The 22,040-nt window shown below is 38.0% G+C and overlaps 1 protein-coding gene across 1 annotated transcript in view; it reads left to right on the top strand.

Moving 5' to 3' along the window:
* The window catches only part of asb10 (ankyrin repeat and SOCS box containing 10), a 79,717-nt gene extending 64,328 nt beyond the window's left edge, over positions 1-15,389 (top strand). Inside the window, exons 4-6 of the mRNA XM_028803883.2 lie at positions 9,285-9,398; positions 12,642-14,080; positions 15,126-15,389. Of these exons, the coding sequence (XP_028659716.1) occupies positions 9,285-9,398; positions 12,642-12,827 (300 nt within the window). The 3' untranslated portion in view covers positions 12,828-14,080; positions 15,126-15,389. The remainder of the gene's footprint in view (positions 1-9,284; positions 9,399-12,641; positions 14,081-15,125) is intronic.
* Positions 15,390-22,040: the final 6,651 nt, after the last annotated feature.

Here is a 22,040-nt window from a genome sequence, read left to right as displayed (position 1 = left end):
GTACGTTTTGTAACATACCAAAATGGGTAAACTTCACATTGTCAGTAATCTGGCTGAGATTTTAAATTTTTCTACTAGAGTTGTGAGGAAGCAACATGAACCACCATAAAAATACACTCAACTAAAATTATACAGTCTGTAAATTTTTTTCTCTTGATTAAGTATTCCTGAAAACCTATGGCTCTCACAACATTGAATTAGACTAAGGGGGAAAATAACAATGTATGGTTTTAACTACAGGACAATAGAAAATGCTGTTAAAGATTGTGTAAGTTTTTAATGTAATCTACTAATCCATCCATCTCTTCTTTGTGTATGTGACTCATTGTTACAAAAATATTCAATAACAAAAATGTGTTCACTGACTGTTTGATGAACTAAAAGATTTTAAAATCCTCCAATTTTCAAATCAGTTAAGCAAGTCCTGATTATAAATATAATATGGAAGACTTATTAAAAAAAATTAGTATTTACAAAACATGCAAAAATTTATATATAACAAAATGTTATTCTCAACAAGAATGTTAGCAAAACATTTTTAAAGAACAGCTTACGACGTTGCCTTTATTAAATGTTGCATTCTTGACTAATAATTGACAAACATGCTGAAGGAATTTAGATTTGTATATCTGCGTGGGCTAAGATATGTTTTAAAGTGGACAAGTTATAGGTAGTAATGAGGGTCACATACATGCTGCTTTGGGACAGCTTAAAGGCTCTGGTGGTGGTAATTCCTTGCCGATCTGCAGGGTAGAGCTGTATACTAACGCCAATTCTCTTCCTCCCTCTACAGTCCAGATGATTGACAGCCTTAGCATCTCTGACATCACCCCTGGTATCTGTCCACTTGGACCCACCCCTTCCTGCCTGGCCTGTACAGTACTTAACCAGAAATGTTGCAATCTTGGAGCAGTCACTCTTGAGACTTGCATCTGCGAAGATGTTTTTTCCCTTTCCTAACGCGTTTATACTGTACTTCAATTTTGTTTTTTTTATAATTATATGGGGTTTGCCTGTGGGTGCCCCAACTCTTTATGTTTTTTTAGTGTAATCAGAAGGATTTATGGAGATTTGCAGGACAAGCAAATTCCAGGATGTTTTGACAACTGGAAGGCAAAGGCAGTGGACTTACAGGTGCACAAATTCCAGGTGGGAGAGCAATTGACTTGGCTGATGGGACCATCCCAGGTATATTGCCATTACATCCTGATAACAATGTTGAGTCTTATTTCCTTATATCTGAGGGTACTGCTACCCATCATCACTGGGAGCATGCAGAATAGGCACACATACTGGCACTGTACCTGAAGGTACTGGCTCAACAGACTTATTATAACCTTGAAGATCAGGCCGCTGTGGATTATGACCAACTAAAAGCTGAGGTATTGCTGAGGTACAGGATAAATCTGGACCAGCAGGCAAGGGCTTGCTTCCAGACCTTCAATTTTGACTTAAAAAGGGTTGTTGAGGCTGTGGTTTGCGACTTCCTCCTCAACGCCCTTCCCAATTTCTTTGCCTGGTCAGTTTGGCGGTTGAAAAACAAAAATATGATCAGCCTCATTGCAGCTTTCAAGCAACACCAAGCAGCCTCACAAGTCAAGCACTCGGAACAGTGAACTGATCACCACAAGGTGTGAATAGGGTGTATCACAACACCTAAGCCTACCTGCTGTGAGATGGAATCATCAGCTGGACCCAAAAAGAAACCTGCAACCCTTCTCCACTGTTACAAGTACAGGAATGTGAATCACACACCACTATTGTGCCCCTGCTTCGTTGACATGAAAGATTGTAACTGGGCATGACAAGAAAGGTATTGATTTGTTGCCAATCCCTTCTCCCTTCCTTATACTAGGGTGGTTATTATTAAAGGGCACAATATCACAGTGATTATAAATTCCAGCGGTAACATCTCTTTTGTTGCCTGCCATTTCTTTCTCCCACAGCAATAGGAGACAGGTACAACTAGTCTGACCTGCATACATGGGTAAACTTTTTGGTACAGTCCACCTCTTGTATTATTACATACCAGAGGATAACTTGTAAGATTAGTGTTGCTGTTATGTGCAGTCTACCCTACCCTGTGATACTGGAGTGAGACTGGTCATAAAGTAAACGAGAAGCACAAACCACTCCAAATAAAACACTGGGTCCTATTTTAGAGGGGGGAGGTCCATCTTGAGCTGTATCCACGCCATGTTCTCAACCAATTGCACTGGGAGACGTTGCTACTCAGTATAACGTAGGTAGTGTTGCGTCAACTCATTCTGATGTCTGTTGTGGTCCCCACTGATCCTCTATCAAATGTACATTTTCAGTTTTGGCAAACTCCAGCTTCCTTTAAAAGGGAACAGTCGAATGATAATGGTAGTTTGCCAAGACTGCGGTTGTTCTGATTGATGGACAACGCATGCCTCAGCCCATGCCACCCAGTCCACACTTGGTATTAAACAATGACTTGTTACATAGTGCAGCAGAACATGAGGGCAAGGTGAGGACACTGCTGCTGGTTTCCCAAACCTACCAACAGCAGGTCTATAAACTAGCTCACACCCACCTCCTAGGCACCCATTAGGGAGCTGAGAAGACACTGAAACAGATTAAACTCCTAAATTATTTCTCCCAGAATAAATGGAGGTCCACTGCTTTTGTGCATCCTGTCCAGAATGTCAGTTACAGTAGATTCTTTGTAAGGATCATGCTTTTCTTATTACTGTGTTGTTCATTGATATTCCCTTTGAGCATTTTGGGGTCGCCATTGTAGGACCTATTGGGCCCTCAGCCAGCGGCCATAAATATATATTCGTGCTGGTGGATTATGCTACACAATATCTAGAGGCTATCCTCTTAAAGAGTTATCAATTCCAAGAATATCTTACAGAAACTGATAGGGTTTTTTGCGCATGTCGACATCCCTAAGGAAGTCTGAACAGATCAAGAAATACCCTTCACCTCAAAGACTTTAAAGGAGGTATTACTCAAAATTAAGCACTTCAAGACCTGAATATATCACCCTCAAAATAACGGTCTGGTAGAGCAGTTCAATTAGATGCTCTAACAGATGCTGCGCAAGGTGGTTAGCAAGGATGGGAGGAACTGGGATCAGTTCCTCCACCTCGTTCTATTTGCTTACCAGGAGCTCCCACAAGCCTCTGTGGGCTTCATCCTTTTTCAGCTATATGGATGAATATTAGATATTCTAAAATAAGATTGAGAAGATGAGGCACTCTCTTCCATTAAGTATTCTTGAGTATAATGCACAATTACGCAATAGAATTACTAAAATTCAGCCAATTTAAATATATAAAGCATGAACAAGCAGCACAGGTCCTCTGTTATGATTGTGGCACGACGCTCCTTGAGTCCCATCCTAGAGGCCATGTCATGGTATTAACTCCTACTTCCCATTGTAAATTATAGGCCCATTGGCAGGACTCCTACGAAATTAAGGAAAGAAAGGGACTGTTTGATTATTTAGTGAAAAACCAAATCACCGACCTCCCAAATCATTTCATCATGTCAGTCTGTTGAAACCATAGAAGGATGGGAATCCCAATCCCTACCCTGGACAACCTCCTTCTTTCTTTGCCCAAAAACATGTCTTTAATTTTGGAACCACTTTGACACCCAAACAATGAAAAAAACTGGAAGCAGCAATCTTTTCTGTCCAGGAAGTGGTGAGTTAATGACCCAGAAGGTCCTCTCTGATTGCTCATGTCATCATTACAGAGTTGAGTGTAGTCGTCCGAGAATGTCCCTACCACCTCCCAGAAGCAAAATGTGCAGAAGTGAAACCTCAGATCAAATGAATGCTAGGCTTTAGTGTGATTGAGGAAAGTTTTAGTCCCTGGTCTAGCCCCATCATTTTGGTCCTATGGCCAGACTAGATTTGACGCCTTTGCAATGACTTCCACCACCTTAATAAAGTCTCTCAATTTGATGCTTATCCAATATTGCGCATTAACCTACTCCTTCAACTGTTTGGTAAAGCTGAATACTTGACCACCCTTGCCATGATGAAAGTGTCCTGGAAAATTCCTTTAACAGAATCTCCTAAGGAAAAGACTGTGTTTAGCACCCCTAGTTGCCACTGGCAGGATTATGTCATCCTTTTCCAATTGCATGGGGCTCCAGTGACTTTCCAACAACAGGTGTATAGGGTGCTATGCCCCCACAACTCCTACAGTGTTGCCTACCTGGATGATGTCGCCACCTATTCCAGCACCTTGGAAGAATACATACTGCATTTTTGTGCTGTGCTTCTGACATTAATTGAAGCCGGTCTTCAGATCAATCTGCAGAAATGTTATTTTAGATTGACAGATGTCAAATACTTGGGCTTCTTGGTGGGGAGAAGTATGGTCTGTCCTCAGTGCACCAAGTTGATGCCATCATGAAATGGCCCGTTCTGAAGACCAAGCAGTATGTGAAAGGTTTCTTGGGGTTAGTGAGGTACTACCCCCAGTTTGTTCCCCATTTCTCTGAGAGGACAGCACCCTTGATAGACCTTACAAAGATGTAAGCTCCTAATTCAATGGCAAAAGACTAAAACAGAACCCGCATTCCGTGACTTAAAACAGACCCTTATGTCTGCACCTATTTTGTCTGCTCCTGATTTTTCTGTACCTTTTATTCTCTAGACCAATGCTTCGGACACAGTGCCATTTTGAGCCAAAGTGTCGATTAAGTAGAGCTCCTCGTCATGTACCTGAGCCAGAAATTGCTGGACCAGGAGACCAGGTATGCAGAGGTGAAATGTGAAGCCTTGGTGATCAAATGGGCTATTAGCCAACTGAGATACTGCCTGCTTGGCCATGAGTGCACTTTGGTTACAAACCATACACCCCTCCAGTGGATAGTTTTGCCTAAGGAGTCAAATCCATATCATCACCAGGAGGCTCTTGGACCTCCTGCCTTACAGGATTGGGCCGCACGACTCAAAAGGTCTCAGTTATGAAACGTGCACCTCAAGGTCAGCTTAAAGTCCCTTGTGGTGGTAATTCCTCATCGATCCGCAGGGTGGTGCTGTATACTAATGCCTCTTCTGTTCCTCCCTCTTCATACTGAATGATTGACAGCCTTAGCACCTTTGATGTCACTTCTTGTATCCGTCCACCTGGACCCACCCCTTCCTGCCAAGCCTGCACATAATCGGAAGTGTTGCCATCTTGAAGAAGTCATTCAGCGAATGCAGTGGAGACAAGGAAAAACGTACTCTTTGTTGGCTTAAGCAGTAGTATAAGCAACAAAAAGAAGTTGATGGAGTGATACAGAATGGTGGAGACGCTCGAAAGTTCAAGTTCAGAAAGTCACACAGTGCCCAAAATAAAAAAAGAAGTGGTCAGATATCAAAGTCGACATGAAAAGCAAGTTGTAGCCCACTCTCTCTTTATTCTCTTTCAGCCAATATTACAAAAGCTGACCCACATGCTGAGTTGGTGATGATGCTGCTGCGCCGGGCACATCTTTGGGCACTGGCTGCGCACACACCTCTGCCTCGGAACCTGCTGGGCAGCCATCTGGCTACATGCTGATGGACAATGTTCTGGAGTCAGAAAATGTAATAGTGAATGTTGTAAGAGATGTGGCCAAAAAATTAAGGAATATATGGGCTATACTATGTGATATTGACCACAAATTAAATGAATTGGTTAAAAAATAAATTCTGCATCTGATTACCTGCTTTTACATTCAAACGCAGTTGTAATGCTGTCCAATTTGGCTGATCGTTTGGTGGGTCAGAGTCAGGTTCATCATACCGCATCTCTTCAAGTACAGGCAATCCATGACTGTGTGCCACATTATGCAGCAAGCTAAATGTTTACACAATGTGGCACACTTTCTGTGGACTATACAGAAGCACATTAATAGAGTGGAAATGCTTTATATTTACATAAGCAAATTCATTCTCTGAAGGAGCCTTTATACTGTAGCTTCGGTGCCGAGTGCCACAACTGATAGATTTTCTGCAATTTACATGACTCTTTGAGGAGACTTGGTATCCTTAAAAGGACTGCTTGCCTTTTGCCACACTTGTTGGAAAAAGCACCTGCGACTGTGTGGAGTTGCTGTTTTTACAGGCTATCCTGCTACAGAAGAGGTAATGGCAGCTCATTCCTTTGGCGATTTATCCCTGGCTAATGTAACTTGTCCAACATTGTTACAGTAGCAATGTGCGTGTAGTTGATCACTCCAATTACATCTGTAAAACCAGACATTGCTGCGAATTGTGCTTTGATGTTTCTCAGTTCAACCACAGTGTACATAAATCTAATATGTCTGGATGACAAGCAGATAATGATATCCCATACAACTGGCATGGTTCAACTTAGTGATGTTTGTGAAATACCCAGTGAGCAAATTCACATTGAAAAGCTCCTATGGCTAAAAACCCAAGAGTGGACAGAATTTGCAAAGGAGCAGGTAGAGCACAATTCCTCAACGTTTACCTTTGTAAAGCCAGTGTTAGTTTAGCACACAGCTGCAAGAGGATAGCTCTTGGAAATTGAAATCGACTTAGAAGCCAGTCATCATCATGTATAAATATGATCTCTCTTCTAATTTTTCCATTTATGATGTCTTCTAACAACGCTAAAGCAGCTATAGTCTTTGGAATAGTTTGGCCATTCCGTACACCATTATATTGTTACAGAATGAATACAATCAAGTGCCTTAAATTTGTAAATAATATGCAATTAACTTTAGTGTATTTGATAATGCCCCTGATGCGAATATGAAAAAGAAAAGGAAACGACACAAACAGTAGCACTGCTTTGATGCAGTTTGCAAAACCAAGCAGCAAAGTGTGTACGCAAGGTGTGAGACTGCCTTGAAAATGTGCATGACTTTATGCCAAGTTATATATAAGTCCCCTGGAGACTAGTGGTATGCTTTTTTCTACAGCAGTAAGTACATGTGCATGTGCTCAGGAAAACCTACCCAGACATGGGCAAAAAGTGGAAACTTCATACAAGCAGAATAATTAGACTCTATTAAAGCCTCAAATATTAAAAACCTACTGAGGACCATTTTCTTGCATTTTGTGTAAACAATCTTTCCCATCTTCTCATCACCTCTAAAATAACAAAATATTTGAAATTTCTGCCACACCCCTGCCTCATCCAGGCATTTTCTGTACTGAAGTTATCATAAGCACTATATACACTGGTGGCAAAAAATGCAGTATTTCCTGGAATGATAAAATTGCACTTGAAGCATCTGTACTTACACAAAACAGGTCAATTTATTTATTCTTCTAAAAAAGAAATGCAGGTTATGCAGTAAGGCATTGTATATTGCCAAGTACAAGAAAGCTTATTAGCCGCTCTTTTCTCCAACATGGTATAGGTGTAATAACAATGCCTTATCGAACCACCTTTAAGAAAGTGAAAGTCACAACAATACAAATGCCACACTTAGTCAGTTTTCTGTGCATGACATTGTATCTCGAATTTTACTAGAAGCAGGAGAAAGAACCATTTGCATGCTGCAGTTAGGAATGTCATGTGCCAGTGCTGTCTTGACTGTATGTCCTTGCTGCAGGCAAGATTTCAGTAGACCAGCAAGACAGATGAAAGCAACTAGATTTTGGAATGTCAAGTGGCCATATCAGAGTATGAGCAACATATCAGATTGGTCTGTCTGAAAAACTGTTTCACATCTGCCATCTGTATTACTGCTAAATTGCGCGCATCAGGGACAGAGCAGTGAGTTAAAGGTTTTGTGGTGCTGGCCTTCTTAGAGGTCCTGCGCTTACAACTTCTACATAACCTGATCCTGCTGTAGGACACACACACACATCTCTTGTGGTCACAATTCTCCTTAGGACTGCTAGTGTGCAGGTGCTGCCTTGGCGTGCTCTATCTCCTGAAACATATCCCCACTGTGAACCATTGAAATACCCTGGACTGAAATATTTAGCTGCAGTGGGCTGGCGCCATGCCCGAGGTTTGTTTCCTGCCTTGCATCCTGTGTTGGCTGGGATTGGCTCCAGCAGACCCCCGTGAACCTCTAGTTAGGATATAGCGGGGTGGATAATGGATTGATGGATGGATGGATGAAATATTTAAGGACATGACTCTGTACATGCTGGCAGATTCACAGGCTCATTGGCACTATAGTGACTGCAAGAACTGGTTGCACAAAATATGAAAAACTTCAGGATGACTGCTGTTAATGTTCACATTTGTCATTATTTCCTATTGTTATGGTTGTACTGTTTTGTTTTCCTATTATTCTCTTTTGTTTATTGTTATTTCAGTATTGAAGATTGTAATATGAGCGCTATATAGCGCCCGACCCGGCACAGACTGAGGCAGAGGCACATGTAACACAAACAGTTTCTTTTATTTTTCTTCAGCTGTGGGGCACGTCTTCCCCGTGTCCCACAGGCCCAACACAGTCCCACAAGCACTTAAATAACACACAAACCACACTTCTTCTCTCCACCTCAGCACCACCACTCCTCCCAGGCAACCTCGTCCTCTTCCTCCCAATTCTGGCTCTCTTCAGTGGTGGTGGCTGGCCTTTTTTATACCCCACCCGGAAGTATTCCAGGTGCTTGATCACCTGGGTCTAATTGCAGTTCCGGGTGGGGCTGAGGAATTGACCAGCCGGGCTGCCAAGATCATGCAGCTCCCCCTGGCGGCCATCCAAGCCCCCAACCAGGCTGTGGAGGACTCCATGTCCCATGGAGCCATGCGCCAGGCTGGGGAATCATCATCCGCCAGGGAGGCTGCCACCAAGCGTCCCGGGGGAGGTATTGAGCTGCCCGTGGTGGCTCCCCCGGAACAGATGCAGCAGAGGCGTCCCTGCCGGGCATGGAACCCGGCTGTCCTTTACAAGATTTAAATTACAGTCCAACAATGAAATGTTGTGTTTCTTTTTTCCATGATTATATATTTTCATTTATCTTTGCAGACATGGTGTTGTCAAAACTATTAAATGGTAACAACAGGGAATATTTGAAGCCAATTAACCATGTTTAGAAGATGTATATTCAATTTTACAGAAATACCAGATGTGTATGCCTGTACCAGCCTAATCTGTGATATACACTAGCTCCCCTCAACCTGAACTGGAGAAAACGTTTTTAAAATGGACGTAGAGATGTTTCTTGTCCTAAAACTCAGTTTTATGTGATAAGCAGGTTAATTGTCCTTTTAATTACCATTTTAAAACTGATTCTTGGTCCATAGATATTAAATGCTTTCTAGTCTGCCATTCATTAATTTATGCAGCAACCTTTTTTATATTTTACTGAAACGTTTAACATGTTTTCATAGGTACTGCACCACTGTTGTCAGTCTCCAAGAATTATTGAAGTGTTGATTAATACTTATGATCATGTCAAAATAACAGACACATGGATAGAGGCTGTTGTTCCAGAAATTTTGCAGGTAAATAACTTGAATATGCTTTTGTTGGTTAGCTTAATTTTTCAGAATTATTAAAAATATTCATTTCAGAGATGTCTTAAAGGTGATTTTATACAGATATGGTAATTTCAACAACATAAGCATGTCACTACAACATTAATATAATTAAATATGCAAGAACAGTGAAGGATGGGAAAAGTATTGAGTTTGGTAAGAAAATCTCCTATGTGAGCAGAAAGTTATAAAAATTTAGATAGTTCCCCAGAGAAAAGCAAGTGAGATTTTGTGACATGGCATTTAGAAAGAAAAATTAAATAAATAACTAAATCACATAAGCATATTGGAATGGCACAGATAAAGCCCACTGCTAGCCTGCAAATAGAATTATTATTTAACTGTTAAAAGTTTAAATAGTATAGGGAGACACATATTAAGGAGCTAAAATAATAATTGTATTTACATTTGAAATTCAATATTACTCTTTGTGGTGTTGAATAATTTATGTAAAGACTACTAGGTGTATCATTCTGTATACATTATGTTAGTGCCATTGTGCTGAGGTACAGTATTATTCGGCAGGACAAAGAAAAATGTTTTTGAAGTATAGCATTCACTGAACGCAGAAAATCACTGACACTTCCATCATAAAACGTAGGCATTATGTTTCTGGTAAATGCATATTATTATTTTCAATGAAGTGCAATTAAATAATAAAATCATTTTCTTCTAATTCAGTAATTGTATCAAAAATATATGGGATTAGCTGATATTTATTCTTGGACCGTTAGAGTGTGATATTATTATGGCAGGTATGAGACAGATTTTTCTTTTTTTTTTCTTTCTCATCATCTTTTCCTACTTCTGTGTGGGGCTGATGTGCTTGATCAACTTTCCCAGTACACCTCAGTCCTGCACCTCCTTGCCTGTCAAGCCCTTTTCCTTCAGATCTTCTTTTACTTTATCCACCCACCTCCATTTTGGCCTCCATCACTTTTTCTTTCCTGTACTGCCATTCCCATCACTCTTTTGTCCACATATTCATTGCCTCTCCCAATCACATGTCTGTGCCACTTCAATCTACTTTCCTGTACTTTCTTATGATATCAATCCCACTTTGTTGTACCTTTTATTTTTTCATTTCTTATTCTGTCCTTTTTTTGTAACTCCACATATCCATCTCAACATTCTAATTTCTACCACATCAGACATCTTCTCCTACATTCTCTTGACTGCCCATATTTCAGCTCTATGGTCTCACTACTGTCTTAAAAACCCTTGCTTTAATTTTTCTACATCCACATTGCACTCAGTGATTATCTCCATGTCTAATTTTTCATCTTTGACTACCACTGATCCTAGATATTTAAATTTATTCAGTCTTTTCATCGGCTGCCCTTGCAAGGTAACCTCTGAATCCTGATTATCATTAAACCTCACATGTCTTTCTTATTTACTTTCAACTCTCTATTTTCCAAACCCCTTCTCCATTCTTCCAACATCTGGTCCACTTCCTCCTTTCTGGTGCTACTCAGTACAATGTCATCAACAAAAAGCATGCACCAAGGAGATTGGTCTTTGATCCCATGTCTCAACCATAACCAGATCAAAGAGGGAATGACTTAAAAAAAAGATACCTGGTGCAGACCTATACTAACTGGGATCTTGTCCTTTTGTCTTTTAACCCAACACTGCCTTTAACCTGAGTTCTCACTTCTTCAAACATATCCTTGACAAAGCTCCTATGCTACTCTTTGACCCTTTGACATGGCACTTAATCAAACGCTTTCTCCAAATTAAAAAACACCTCCCTCTTTACTCTTGGTACCAGCCCTTCATTTATTACTCTTTCCTCAAATACTACCCTTAGATTGCCTTCATTCAACAGTATTTCAATATACCTCTTCCATCTATTCTTGAACCTATCAAGTTCAATTAAGACCACACCTTGCTCATCTTTCATCTGCATTATTGGACTAAAATCCTTTCCAACCTTGTTTAAATGACTGCTCTTTATTTAAAACTTGCTTCCTAAAAATGTTCCTAAGCCCTTTCTGTTTTAATCTCCACTACTTTATCCTTGAAGTTGCTTGCTCTGGTTTTATTATACAACTGATTCTGAATTCCCAGTCCATCAACACCACTTTATGCTGCACAGGTCACACTTTCCCCATGTGCGACTTTACATTTCTTTATCTCTTTCAAAGGAGATCTTCTACATATTAGAATGTCTTCCTCCACTACACAAGTCACAAGCTGATTTACTTTGTTTTCAAAAAATGTGGTAACTATTACAAAATAAGATGCCATGGCAAAATCTACTATCCTTTCCCCATTTACAATTTGTTTCCCCTCTTCCTCAATGTCCATGTAGTCTCTGTATATCTGCTCTTTCTTACATGCAATTTAGATGACCTCTAACAATCACCTTTTCTCTCTCGTACCTAAGTTCTTCATCCATTTGTGCTAGGCAAAAGCATCCTTCTCCTCTTCCTCACAGCCCACTTGAGGAGCATATGCACAAATGACTTTAACTACAGTCTCACAAATGCCCAGCTTGGCACTCATCACCCATTCACTTTTCCTATTCAGACTGACAAGACTATCTTTTAGTTCTTTGGATACTGCAATATCTACACCATTTCTTCCTTGCTCATTTGCTTCACTGTACAACAACATATAGCCTCCTCCCAGTTCTCTTACCTTATTCCTCTTCCATTTAGAATCCTGCAAACACAACACACCCACTTTTCTAATTTCTATCAAATCTGCCAACTCTCTTCCTTTCCCAGTCATTGTCCCAACATTCAGTGTCCCCACTCTTACCTTTAACCTGCCCTTTTATTTCCACTCCTGTCTTCTTCTGGGCTAACCTTTTTAGCCCAGCCTGCCCTTGTCCTGGTAGCCCTCGCTCAATAACCACATAGGAGGAATGAGATAGCTGCATAACTTGGAAATAACAAGCATGCAGGGCTTTAAGTCAAGGGCAATTTTGGTAAGGGACTGTCATATACAGAAAACTTGTTGAGTTGTTCATCTTTCTGTATGTTAATATTAAAGGATGTGGATCTGTATGGTAACTCCAATTTTGTTTGTCGGGGATAGGTATGTTCAGTTTGGTTGTGTGGTGTGGTTTGGCCTGGGCAGTGTTAATAATGGAAATCTTGGATTTTAAGTTATTTTTATATTAATGTCCAAATTATCTATGTATTCATCAAAATAAAGAAAGGAATACTGAAATAATTAATAATGCCTTTTCTTTTTCAGAAACATCAAGGTTTCTATGACTCCCTCTTCGATTTAGCCAACAAGCCACGATCACTCCAGCATTTGGTTAGATGTAAATTAAGAGTGCTCTTGGAAGGTCAAATCCCTTTGGCAGTTCCTAAACTTGGTTTGCCTACCTACCTGCAAAATTACCTGCTTCTTACATTTCAGGACTATGTCCACTGACAGTCTTCAAAACAAAGAAGAAAACACCACTCAAATTTTTCATTCAGACCTAAACAGAAAAATGTATGTGTATGTATTTGATTTTGCACATGTGCCTGGACACAGATGTTGTTTTCTATTGTCTCAATATTTATTTTTTGAGTGTATAAACATATTTTATAATAGTTACTGTTACACGTCTCACACGTGCTAAATTATGTTCATCTTGTTCACAAAAAATGCCACTGAATGTTTATTATTAATCATCCATCCATCCATTTTCCAACCCGCTGAATCCGAACACAGGGTCACGGGGGTCTGCTGGAGCCAATCCCAGCCAACACAGGGCACAAGGCAGGAACTAATCCCGGGCAGGGTGCCAACCCACCGCAGGACACACACAAACACACCCACACACCAAGCACACACTAGGGCCAATTTAGAATCGCCAATCCACCTAACCTGCATGTCTTTGGACTGCGGGAGGAAACCGGAGCGCCCGGAGGAAACCCACGCAGACACGGGGAGAACATGCAAACTCCACGCAGGGAGGACCCGGGAAGCGAACCCAGGTCCCCAGGTCTCTCAACTGCGAGGCAGCAGCGCTACCCACTGCGCCACCGTGCCGCCCATTATTAATCATTAATTCAAAAATTATTTTTGGTACTTGAAACCTAATACTTGGTTATCCATATACTGCATTTGATCTAATTAATTATTTGTTTTGCTGCTCTTTGCTGTACACCTAATAAAATTTCACTCTGTTTTAATGCAGATGGTTTTGCTTTTGAAAATAGATGACAAAAAATCAGAAATTAATTTTTGAAAAAATAAATATTTTCTCTTTGTTCAATACTAATCATAATATCACATTCCCAAACATAAATAATGCACTTCAGGGTTATGAGGTTTTACCAGTAAAACATTAATTCAATAAAGAAAAAATGTGTTTTGGTACACCATATTTTGCCAATATAGGTGGTATGTAATACTAAATATGGCTTGATAAATCAGGACGGATAGATTATTTCTTAGCTATTAGAATACAGGCCTTTTCATTACAAACTTGTACTGTACCATATTGGTTTGGTACTATTTATCAGACATATGCCAATTAATTTCAGATAGCCAAAGAAAGGAAACAATTCCAGCAGGGAGGTCATGTTGAAGGATGGTCATGAAGATGAAAAGAGAACTACTTCAGAAGTTGTGATAGGCATAAAAGTACATTAGAGGTTACTAACTTAATTAAAACATTGTTTGATTTCAATAAAGTAGATTTCTGAAATAAAAACAAGTAGAGTGTGACCATGTCTTGCATCGCAAAAACTTTGTTCATTCACAAATAGGTAGCATTAGTGGGGTCCAAAAGACTGCTGGAGTCCTGATGGATGAGGTTTGTCAGTGAAGCCTACATACCCACAATGGTTTAAAAGGGCAAATTAAAGGGATTATGGCCTATAGAAGGAATGTGGTGGGCCACATAGAATGTACTCATTATTGTTTTGAATGATTTGGGTTTGGATCAGTTTGAAGTCTAGATAGTTTACTTTTGTACTGTTCTTTAAGATGAAGGGTATATGCATAAGCATATCATTCACACTTGAATTGTGCACACACTTGAATAAATGGACATTTTGGATGAGCCATTGCAATCCTTCAATATGTTTGAAGTGCTTGGAGCATTGTGTACTTAGACAGTATGGAGGATGACGAGAGTTGCAACTGGGAGTTAGAGGGGGAGGATTAAGGCAGGCAGAGATACACAGCAGAAAGGAAAAGGAACCAAAATGACAAAAAACAGGAAAAACCTGGGAGGAAAATAAGTCTACTGAAGTACACTTTGTAAACATATCTATATATTTTTATTGTTGCACCTTGGGAGCCCAGTCAGAAAGCTAATCTTTGGGTAATTGTAATAAACAAGTTAAAATGTTTAAATGAACAGTGTCCACTTTGGGTAAATTAAAACATCAGTCATTTACTACATTCTGATTTTTACTTAGAGAATTTATTTAATTGTTTATGGGAAATAAATGGAATCTCCAACTCCCATGACAACTGTAAGCTAGTTGACCATATCTGTCAGAAAATGATAGACACACTGCATTAGGCATGAAGAGATGCCCGTTTGTTTTTGCTGGATTATTATTTGTCAACCACTTGAAATATTTTAAAAAGGAACAAAGTTAAATTTTTCACGATTACATATTGAAATTATGACAGGTCACACCCCACAGGGCAGCACAAAAGGGGTAAAAGCTGTGATTCTTTCATAGCTTAAATCTTTATTGCAATGATAAGAGATACATGCTATAGAAGGCACCTTTTTTCCCCAACACCAGTGGCCCAGACTATAAATAAAGAAGCAGGTCAGAGTCCTAATAGTTTTATGTCATTGTTTGCATTGGAAAGTCCAATATGAAATTCCATTTTTGAAGACACTGTGCCTATCTTTGTACATTTTTATGCATATACTGCATGGTGTTTTATGTTTTGATTAAAATGTCTTTTTTTCTAAATTTAAAATGGTTTGAGCAGGTTTAATGTGAATTGCATAATGCAAGAATAAAATGTTGAAAAAGTTTTGGACTGTGTTTTTTCATTGAAACTGGTACTCCTCAACATTCTTAGGTTTTTGAGTGTCATCAGCATATACTGAACAGCAGATATTATCTTCCAGATAGAATCTGCTATTAGTAACATACTGTTTAACAAAAAAATAATAATGACTCCAGCAACTGACCCTTGAGCAACACCTTATCTTATTTCAGGAATCGATGGTGAAGAACATATGTCAGACATTTATACAAATTAAAAATAATTTCATAATTTGGATGTAAATCACTACAAAGAGTATCTGGTGGTCAAAGATAGTTATTAACTCCGTGTAACAGAATATAGTGGTCAGCTGTATAGGCACCTGCATTTGAATCAGGAAGCATGCTGATTGTATTAATTACTGCATTAAAAGATATAACCATGCTGATAACAACATAGGCTGTGCTTGTTTCTGAATTATAGACTCAGCATGATTTTTTTTAATACCGTTATATTATTGGACTAGCACAGCTATAAATCTTTGTATGATTTTAAAGACGTACGATAACGTCAGTTGATAACATTTTTCAATTATTACAATCAAACTCAATGTATTAAGATTTTCAGATGATATCATTAACTGTAGCTGCGTCTTTTGCCAGTTTCCAAAGTCAAGCAGTCACTCAGTTGGTAAGGTAAAGTCCAGCCAAATTCAAACACATAGCAAAATAATATCCACTGTGCAATAAAGTTCATTTTAAAAAAGTTTAATGAAAAGTCCAAGAAGAACAAACCACAAAAAAATCAGGAAAAGTAGTTGTACAAACAAAATAAAACAGGAAAAAGAAAGAAAAACAGATCTTCTCTATGTTCTTAAAATCTCATCTTATTTAGATTGTTTCAGTTTCATTCTACACTGAAAGTTACAGTATACTACTCTTCAATAGTATTCTAATTTAACATATACTTACAGAGCACAGGTCATGCTATGTTACAATTTTAAACTATGTGCCCTGCAGGCCTTGCCAATGCAGATCAAAGACAGAAAAAGCCCCTACTCAGAATGACAAGAAAGTCAGAATAATCCATTTACATGTTAGCTTGTAGTGGTTAAGGTAGAAAATACAACATCTTTTTAACCCTGTGTTCTATGTAGTAATGCAAAGCCAAACACTTTAATTTAACTTGGTAAATACTTTTATATATGTATATATATATATATATATATATATATATATAAAACCATCGTGCCTATTTCTACTAAATCATGCAGTCATTTCTAGTATACTGTATCTTAGAATATAGGCTACTAAAATATTTGTTTTTTTATGTATAAAATATCTAGAAAACACTAAAACTGAGACAACCTCACTAAAAGTTGATATTATCAACCAAAATAATACTAAATTAACGCCACTCTGTATCCAGTAGATGATAGCAACAGGTCAATAGTGTGCATTAATGAAATTTCTCGGAAGGAATAGCATACAGTATTATTAATTTTGAATCTATCCTATCTTATTTCTTATTCTTATTCTTGTTCTTATACATATATGCTGGAGTATGTGAATTTCCCCTTGGGATTAATGAAGTATCTATCTATCTATATATATATGCCGTATATACTCACGAGTAAGTCAGGACTTGATTTTACAGTATAATTTCTGGTATTTTATAATGATGGTCATATACATTGCATGCGGAAAACTCACACTATTGGTACAAGGGATTATGATATGCTAACGCCCACCTGAGAGAGTAATTACAGTGCACACTGCCTTTTTTTCCTATGTGGGTGCGGAATTGCACTCTATCAGCTCGTGCTCCCTTCTCTCTCTCTCTCTCTATTGTGCCTATGTGACCACATGGTAATACCCAAACTATTCCGAAGCAACATTTGCACTGATTTGTGTTATTTATATCTCATACCCTCATACACCTTTATCGTAGGAGCATCCCTTATCTACGATGGAGCATTCAATCAGAAGAAAATATGAAGCTGGTTTTAAATTAACCGTCATTGAAGTTGCGAAAGAAATTGGTAACTGTGCTGCTGCAACAAAATTCTATGCTTCTGAGAAATTGATGCGAGATTGGAGGAGGTAAGAAAATGTAAAAAAAAAAAATGTAAGTGTCGCATTTTTAAACAGGCATATAAGTCGGGGTCTGATTTTATGATCTATTTTTCGGGTTTCAAGATGCGACTTATACGTGTGTGGGACATGGCCAGCCTTTTATCCCAGCCAGTACCCCCAGGCTGCCAGGTGGAGCCCTGCCTGCAACATACAGGTGCCCCGAGTTCCAGCAGGGCATCATGGACAGTGGAGTTTTTCAGCACAGCCCTGCTGGATACCATGGGGGCCTCCAGGGGACACTGCAGGAAGGCCCAGAGACTTTGGTTTCACCTATAGTCATGGCGACAGAGGGAATGACGTACTTCCGGGATGAAGAAGAGGAATTTTCACCTGACCCAGAAGTGCTGAATAATCACATGGACTGAGGGATCAGAAGCACTTCTGGGTCATGAACTATATAAAGAACTGTGGGAGATCCCAGGCTTGAGCTGAGTCGGGAGGAAGGGTGGCAATGCGTCTGGGAGTGGAGGATTGATTATTGATTGTGTAGTTGTTTATATTTATGAGTATTGTGGAGTGGAGGGTGCTTGGTGCACTGTATTGTCCACTGTATTGTCCAAATAATAATTGGACTTTTATCTGGTGTCTGGCGTCTGATCAGAGGGTTCAAGGGAGTGATAGTGCCCCCTACCTGTCACAGTGAGTATATACGGTAATTGAATTTCAGTCTTTGTGTGTTTGAGCATAGCACGAAAACCACCTGCAAAACATTCGTACAGTCTAACTGTGAATATAGGCTAATAAAATTTGGGATTTTCTTTGTATAAACATCTAGAAAAACATGTAAACTGAGACAACCTGATTAAAAGCTGCCATTTTCAATGGATTTTGCATTGCACCATTTAAACTTAATATCTCTGGAATACACATTATATCAACATTATTTTTTTACTTCAAATGTATAACAAAACAACACTAATTTCAGGTGTTTATATTTACCCCGATAATTGTTGATCAATATTTTAATATTTGGTGGGTTAAACAATATTTTTATGTTTGCTGCTCAATAACTCATTAACAGTTGATCATATCAAATTTCTGTTCCCTCTTTTCTGACTGCTCATTTTATGATGAACAAAATAGGTCATATTCAGTTTTTGTCAAGGGCATATAATAATCAAGCAAATTGCCTATTTTTGATGAGGTTTGTGCTTAAGATGGAGTAGCGAAAGTCTTTTGAGATGATGGGAGTGAAAGGGGGTAGAGAATTTGTTACATTTCAACTGTGGTGCATACCACACGTTCTATGTTAAAATATTTTTATTGAACTATTGAAATAATTATTACTACTGTTGAATAGTTTTTTTGCTGCAAAATTACTTTTATTTCTCTAAATCTTACATTAATTTGTAAAGGGTTTAATAAGCTGAGAAGAACAACATGGTAAATAATATTAAAAAAATACATATCTTTTTGTAGCTATGAGGTGGTCATAAATGGTAGATTTATTTTACACATGTAATATAGATTTTATCATTCAAAGCCAGGTAGAACACCTAGCTTTACATAACATTAATTTACTATAATGGCTCTACATTAACAATTCCAGGTGAAAAAACAATTAATCGTATTATGTACTGATTCAGGAAGCGTGGCAAATTAATTTTCAACAGTCTGGTTTGATTTTAAACAAGAGACTACTACTTTAAATTAAAATGCAGTAGTAGAATTTAGTGTGGAGTCTGAAACTAAACATTAGTAAAGCTGTATACATTAACTAAACATTAATAATGCTGTATACACAAACAGTGTCTGTTACGGCATTATTAGATCTAGGAACTTACTGCACAATTTGTAATAGTATGATGTGCTGTAGTTTATTATCAAAGAAATCCCAAAAAATGTGTTTCTACTAATATTATATGTCATTAACTGTGTCTCACAGTTTAGATTTCTTTTCCATTCCAGTTAGAAATTGTTTTGAATATAATTTTCTCATATTAGTTTTGAACATCTTTTAAATGGAAGTCTTTAATTGTTTATTTCTTTCTGTCCACTCACACATTTTGTGTGTAAAGGGTGCTTGGCTCATTTTCACAGTTTTTATTTTTCCCCATTTAATATGGGTTATTTGCTTGGTCATTTTTAACTTTTGTGTTTTGGTGCACAAGTCATTGAGCACTGAAGATTCCATTAGGCGTCCACATTGATTTGACTATGTAATGACATGAATGCAATTTTGTATATAATCAGATAGCAAGTATGGAGTATTTTCAGCTCTAGGCTTAGTAATGTTTTGTGGCCAAATTTTAAGAAAAAACATGGAAACAATTTTAGGAAAAAAAAAAAGACATCTTTTGAAATAAAAAAACAAAGGAAACTAACCAAAAACTTAAGAAGAATAAAAAAATGTTTTCTTTCTTTTAAAAAATGTATTAAAAGGCTTAATTGCTCATGTCATGTTTCTGACATAGAGCCAGAATATTCCTCCCTTATGACATAAACCACCTCACATATGTGATACTAAAAGGTAATAGAAATCTACTGACCAATGTAATTCCTTAATCAATGAAAAATTATCTAGAGTATGGCCAGAGACAGGGATGTCTTAATGTATGGGCACTGGCCAGGGGCCCCAGGAGCATAGGGGGCCAAGATGTTTCTAATGCCTATGTATGTTATTGTTTTAATATCTAAACAGGGGCCCCAGAGCACTACTTTGCCTGGGGGCCTATGATGCTGTTAAGATGGCCCTGACAAGAAATATGAAGCTTATCACTAGACAAATCTATCTTCTTCATCTATACTTTGAAATTTAAAGCTGAATGTAAAATAATCATTAAAGAATGGAGAATGATGTCTACAGACTGGTTACTAAAATTGTTCTGCTAAATAACAATATTTTATTTTCCGACAAGCAGGTCATTAGCAAAAAGCATTTCTAAATTAAAATTCCTCCGCAATTTGTTTTCATACATAGCAAAATTATGAATAAAGGCATAACTAATGGAACTAATTATGAGCCTTTTCTTGGAAATAATTTTGATTTATATGTTGTTTTATTTCAGTGATGTAATGTAATTCTATGGCAGCACCACCTTTACGGGACTCATTTTATGTACGAAACATAGTACCAAATTTTTAATTGGAGTTTATATATATTTGTTTTTGCATGCTACAGTGAATTCAGGAAACATTCCAGCTCCTTCACTTTCTACACAGTTTGTTGTAAGTTAAATTTTAAATACAGAGAGGTCTTTGAAGAAAATTTGCTTCAGAGTGCACACAACCTCAGAATGGAGCGACAATTCGCCTTTCAGCATGACAGTGACTTGAAGCATACAGCCAAGACAACACTGGAGTGACTTTGGGACAAGTATCTGATTATCCTTCAGTGACCAAACAAAACTCAGATGTAAACCCCATAGAAAACAGGTGGAGTGACCTCAGGATGGCAGTTTAGAGACAAGTCCCATCTAATTTAATGAAGCTTGAGAGGCCCTGCTAGGATGCATGAGATAAAATGCCCAAATCTAGGTGTGCAAAGCTTGCAAAGTCTTAACCAATAAGACATGAAGCTGTAACTGCTGATAAAAGGGGCTTCTATAAAGTACTGAATTCAGGTCTAAATACTTTTATGAATGAGAGATATCAGATTTTTTATTTTTAAGAAAAAACATTTTTTCATGTTTTTGAAAACATTTTTTCTTTGTTACTTTGGGTTATTGAGTGTAGACTAATGGGCTGATATGGCAAATGTATCTATTTTAAATTAAATCTACAACATGATAAAGTATTCAGACAGTAAAGGGGCCTGAATACTTTCTGAAGACACTGTATATACAAAACAGTATATATTTCGATACATTTGTGTATTAATTTTTAACCACTTCACTGCTGCTATTGAAGTTACTTCCCTCTTATACATGTAGGAATGGAAAGTAATTTGACTTGGTTAATTATCAGTTTTGCCTTTGGCAATGACGGTAATTAATTAAATAATTCAGTAAGACTCCTACTTTACTTACCTTTCTCTGTTGTAGGAGGCAGTCTCTGGCCATTAGACCTACATCAAGGTAACTGAAGCACACTTGTTTTAAGAAACAGAATAATACAATTTATTGATAAGCACAAGGATTATAGAAATGTGATAACTACATATATATTGACATATAACAAATGACACAAACAGACTAGCAGAATAGGCAATGCCCATGTGACTCCCTGTGAGACAGCAGCGCTACCACTTTGCCACCATGCCGCCCCCATATGTGTAATTATTAACAGTATTCATTATTTAAATGAAGTTAATGACTTATCTGTAAAATGTAATATTAATATTTTAATGCATTTTATCATGAAAGTGATATCAAGTATAAATCTAAGGATTCTAAATGTGCAGAGAGCTGAAATATTATAAATTTAATGTTTTCTGTGAGGCAATCTATTGCTGCTTGCCTTTGTTGTCAGGTCAGGAGGAAGCACCAGCGATTAATAACTGGGTTGGTTTTAAGATGACGTTTACAACAGTCTACTTTAATGATAAAGTAAACTACGAAGTTAAAGAGGACATTTCGAGTTTAAAGCCAAAATTTCCACTTTAATCACAAAATAGACC

Source organism: Erpetoichthys calabaricus, chromosome 6 (assembly GCF_900747795.2).
Source record: "Erpetoichthys calabaricus chromosome 6, fErpCal1.3, whole genome shotgun sequence".
Classification (NCBI taxonomy): Eukaryota; Metazoa; Chordata; class Cladistia; order Polypteriformes; family Polypteridae; genus Erpetoichthys; species Erpetoichthys calabaricus.
Note: the sequence above shows the minus strand (reverse complement) of the source record. Positions and strands in the feature narration are given on the sequence as shown.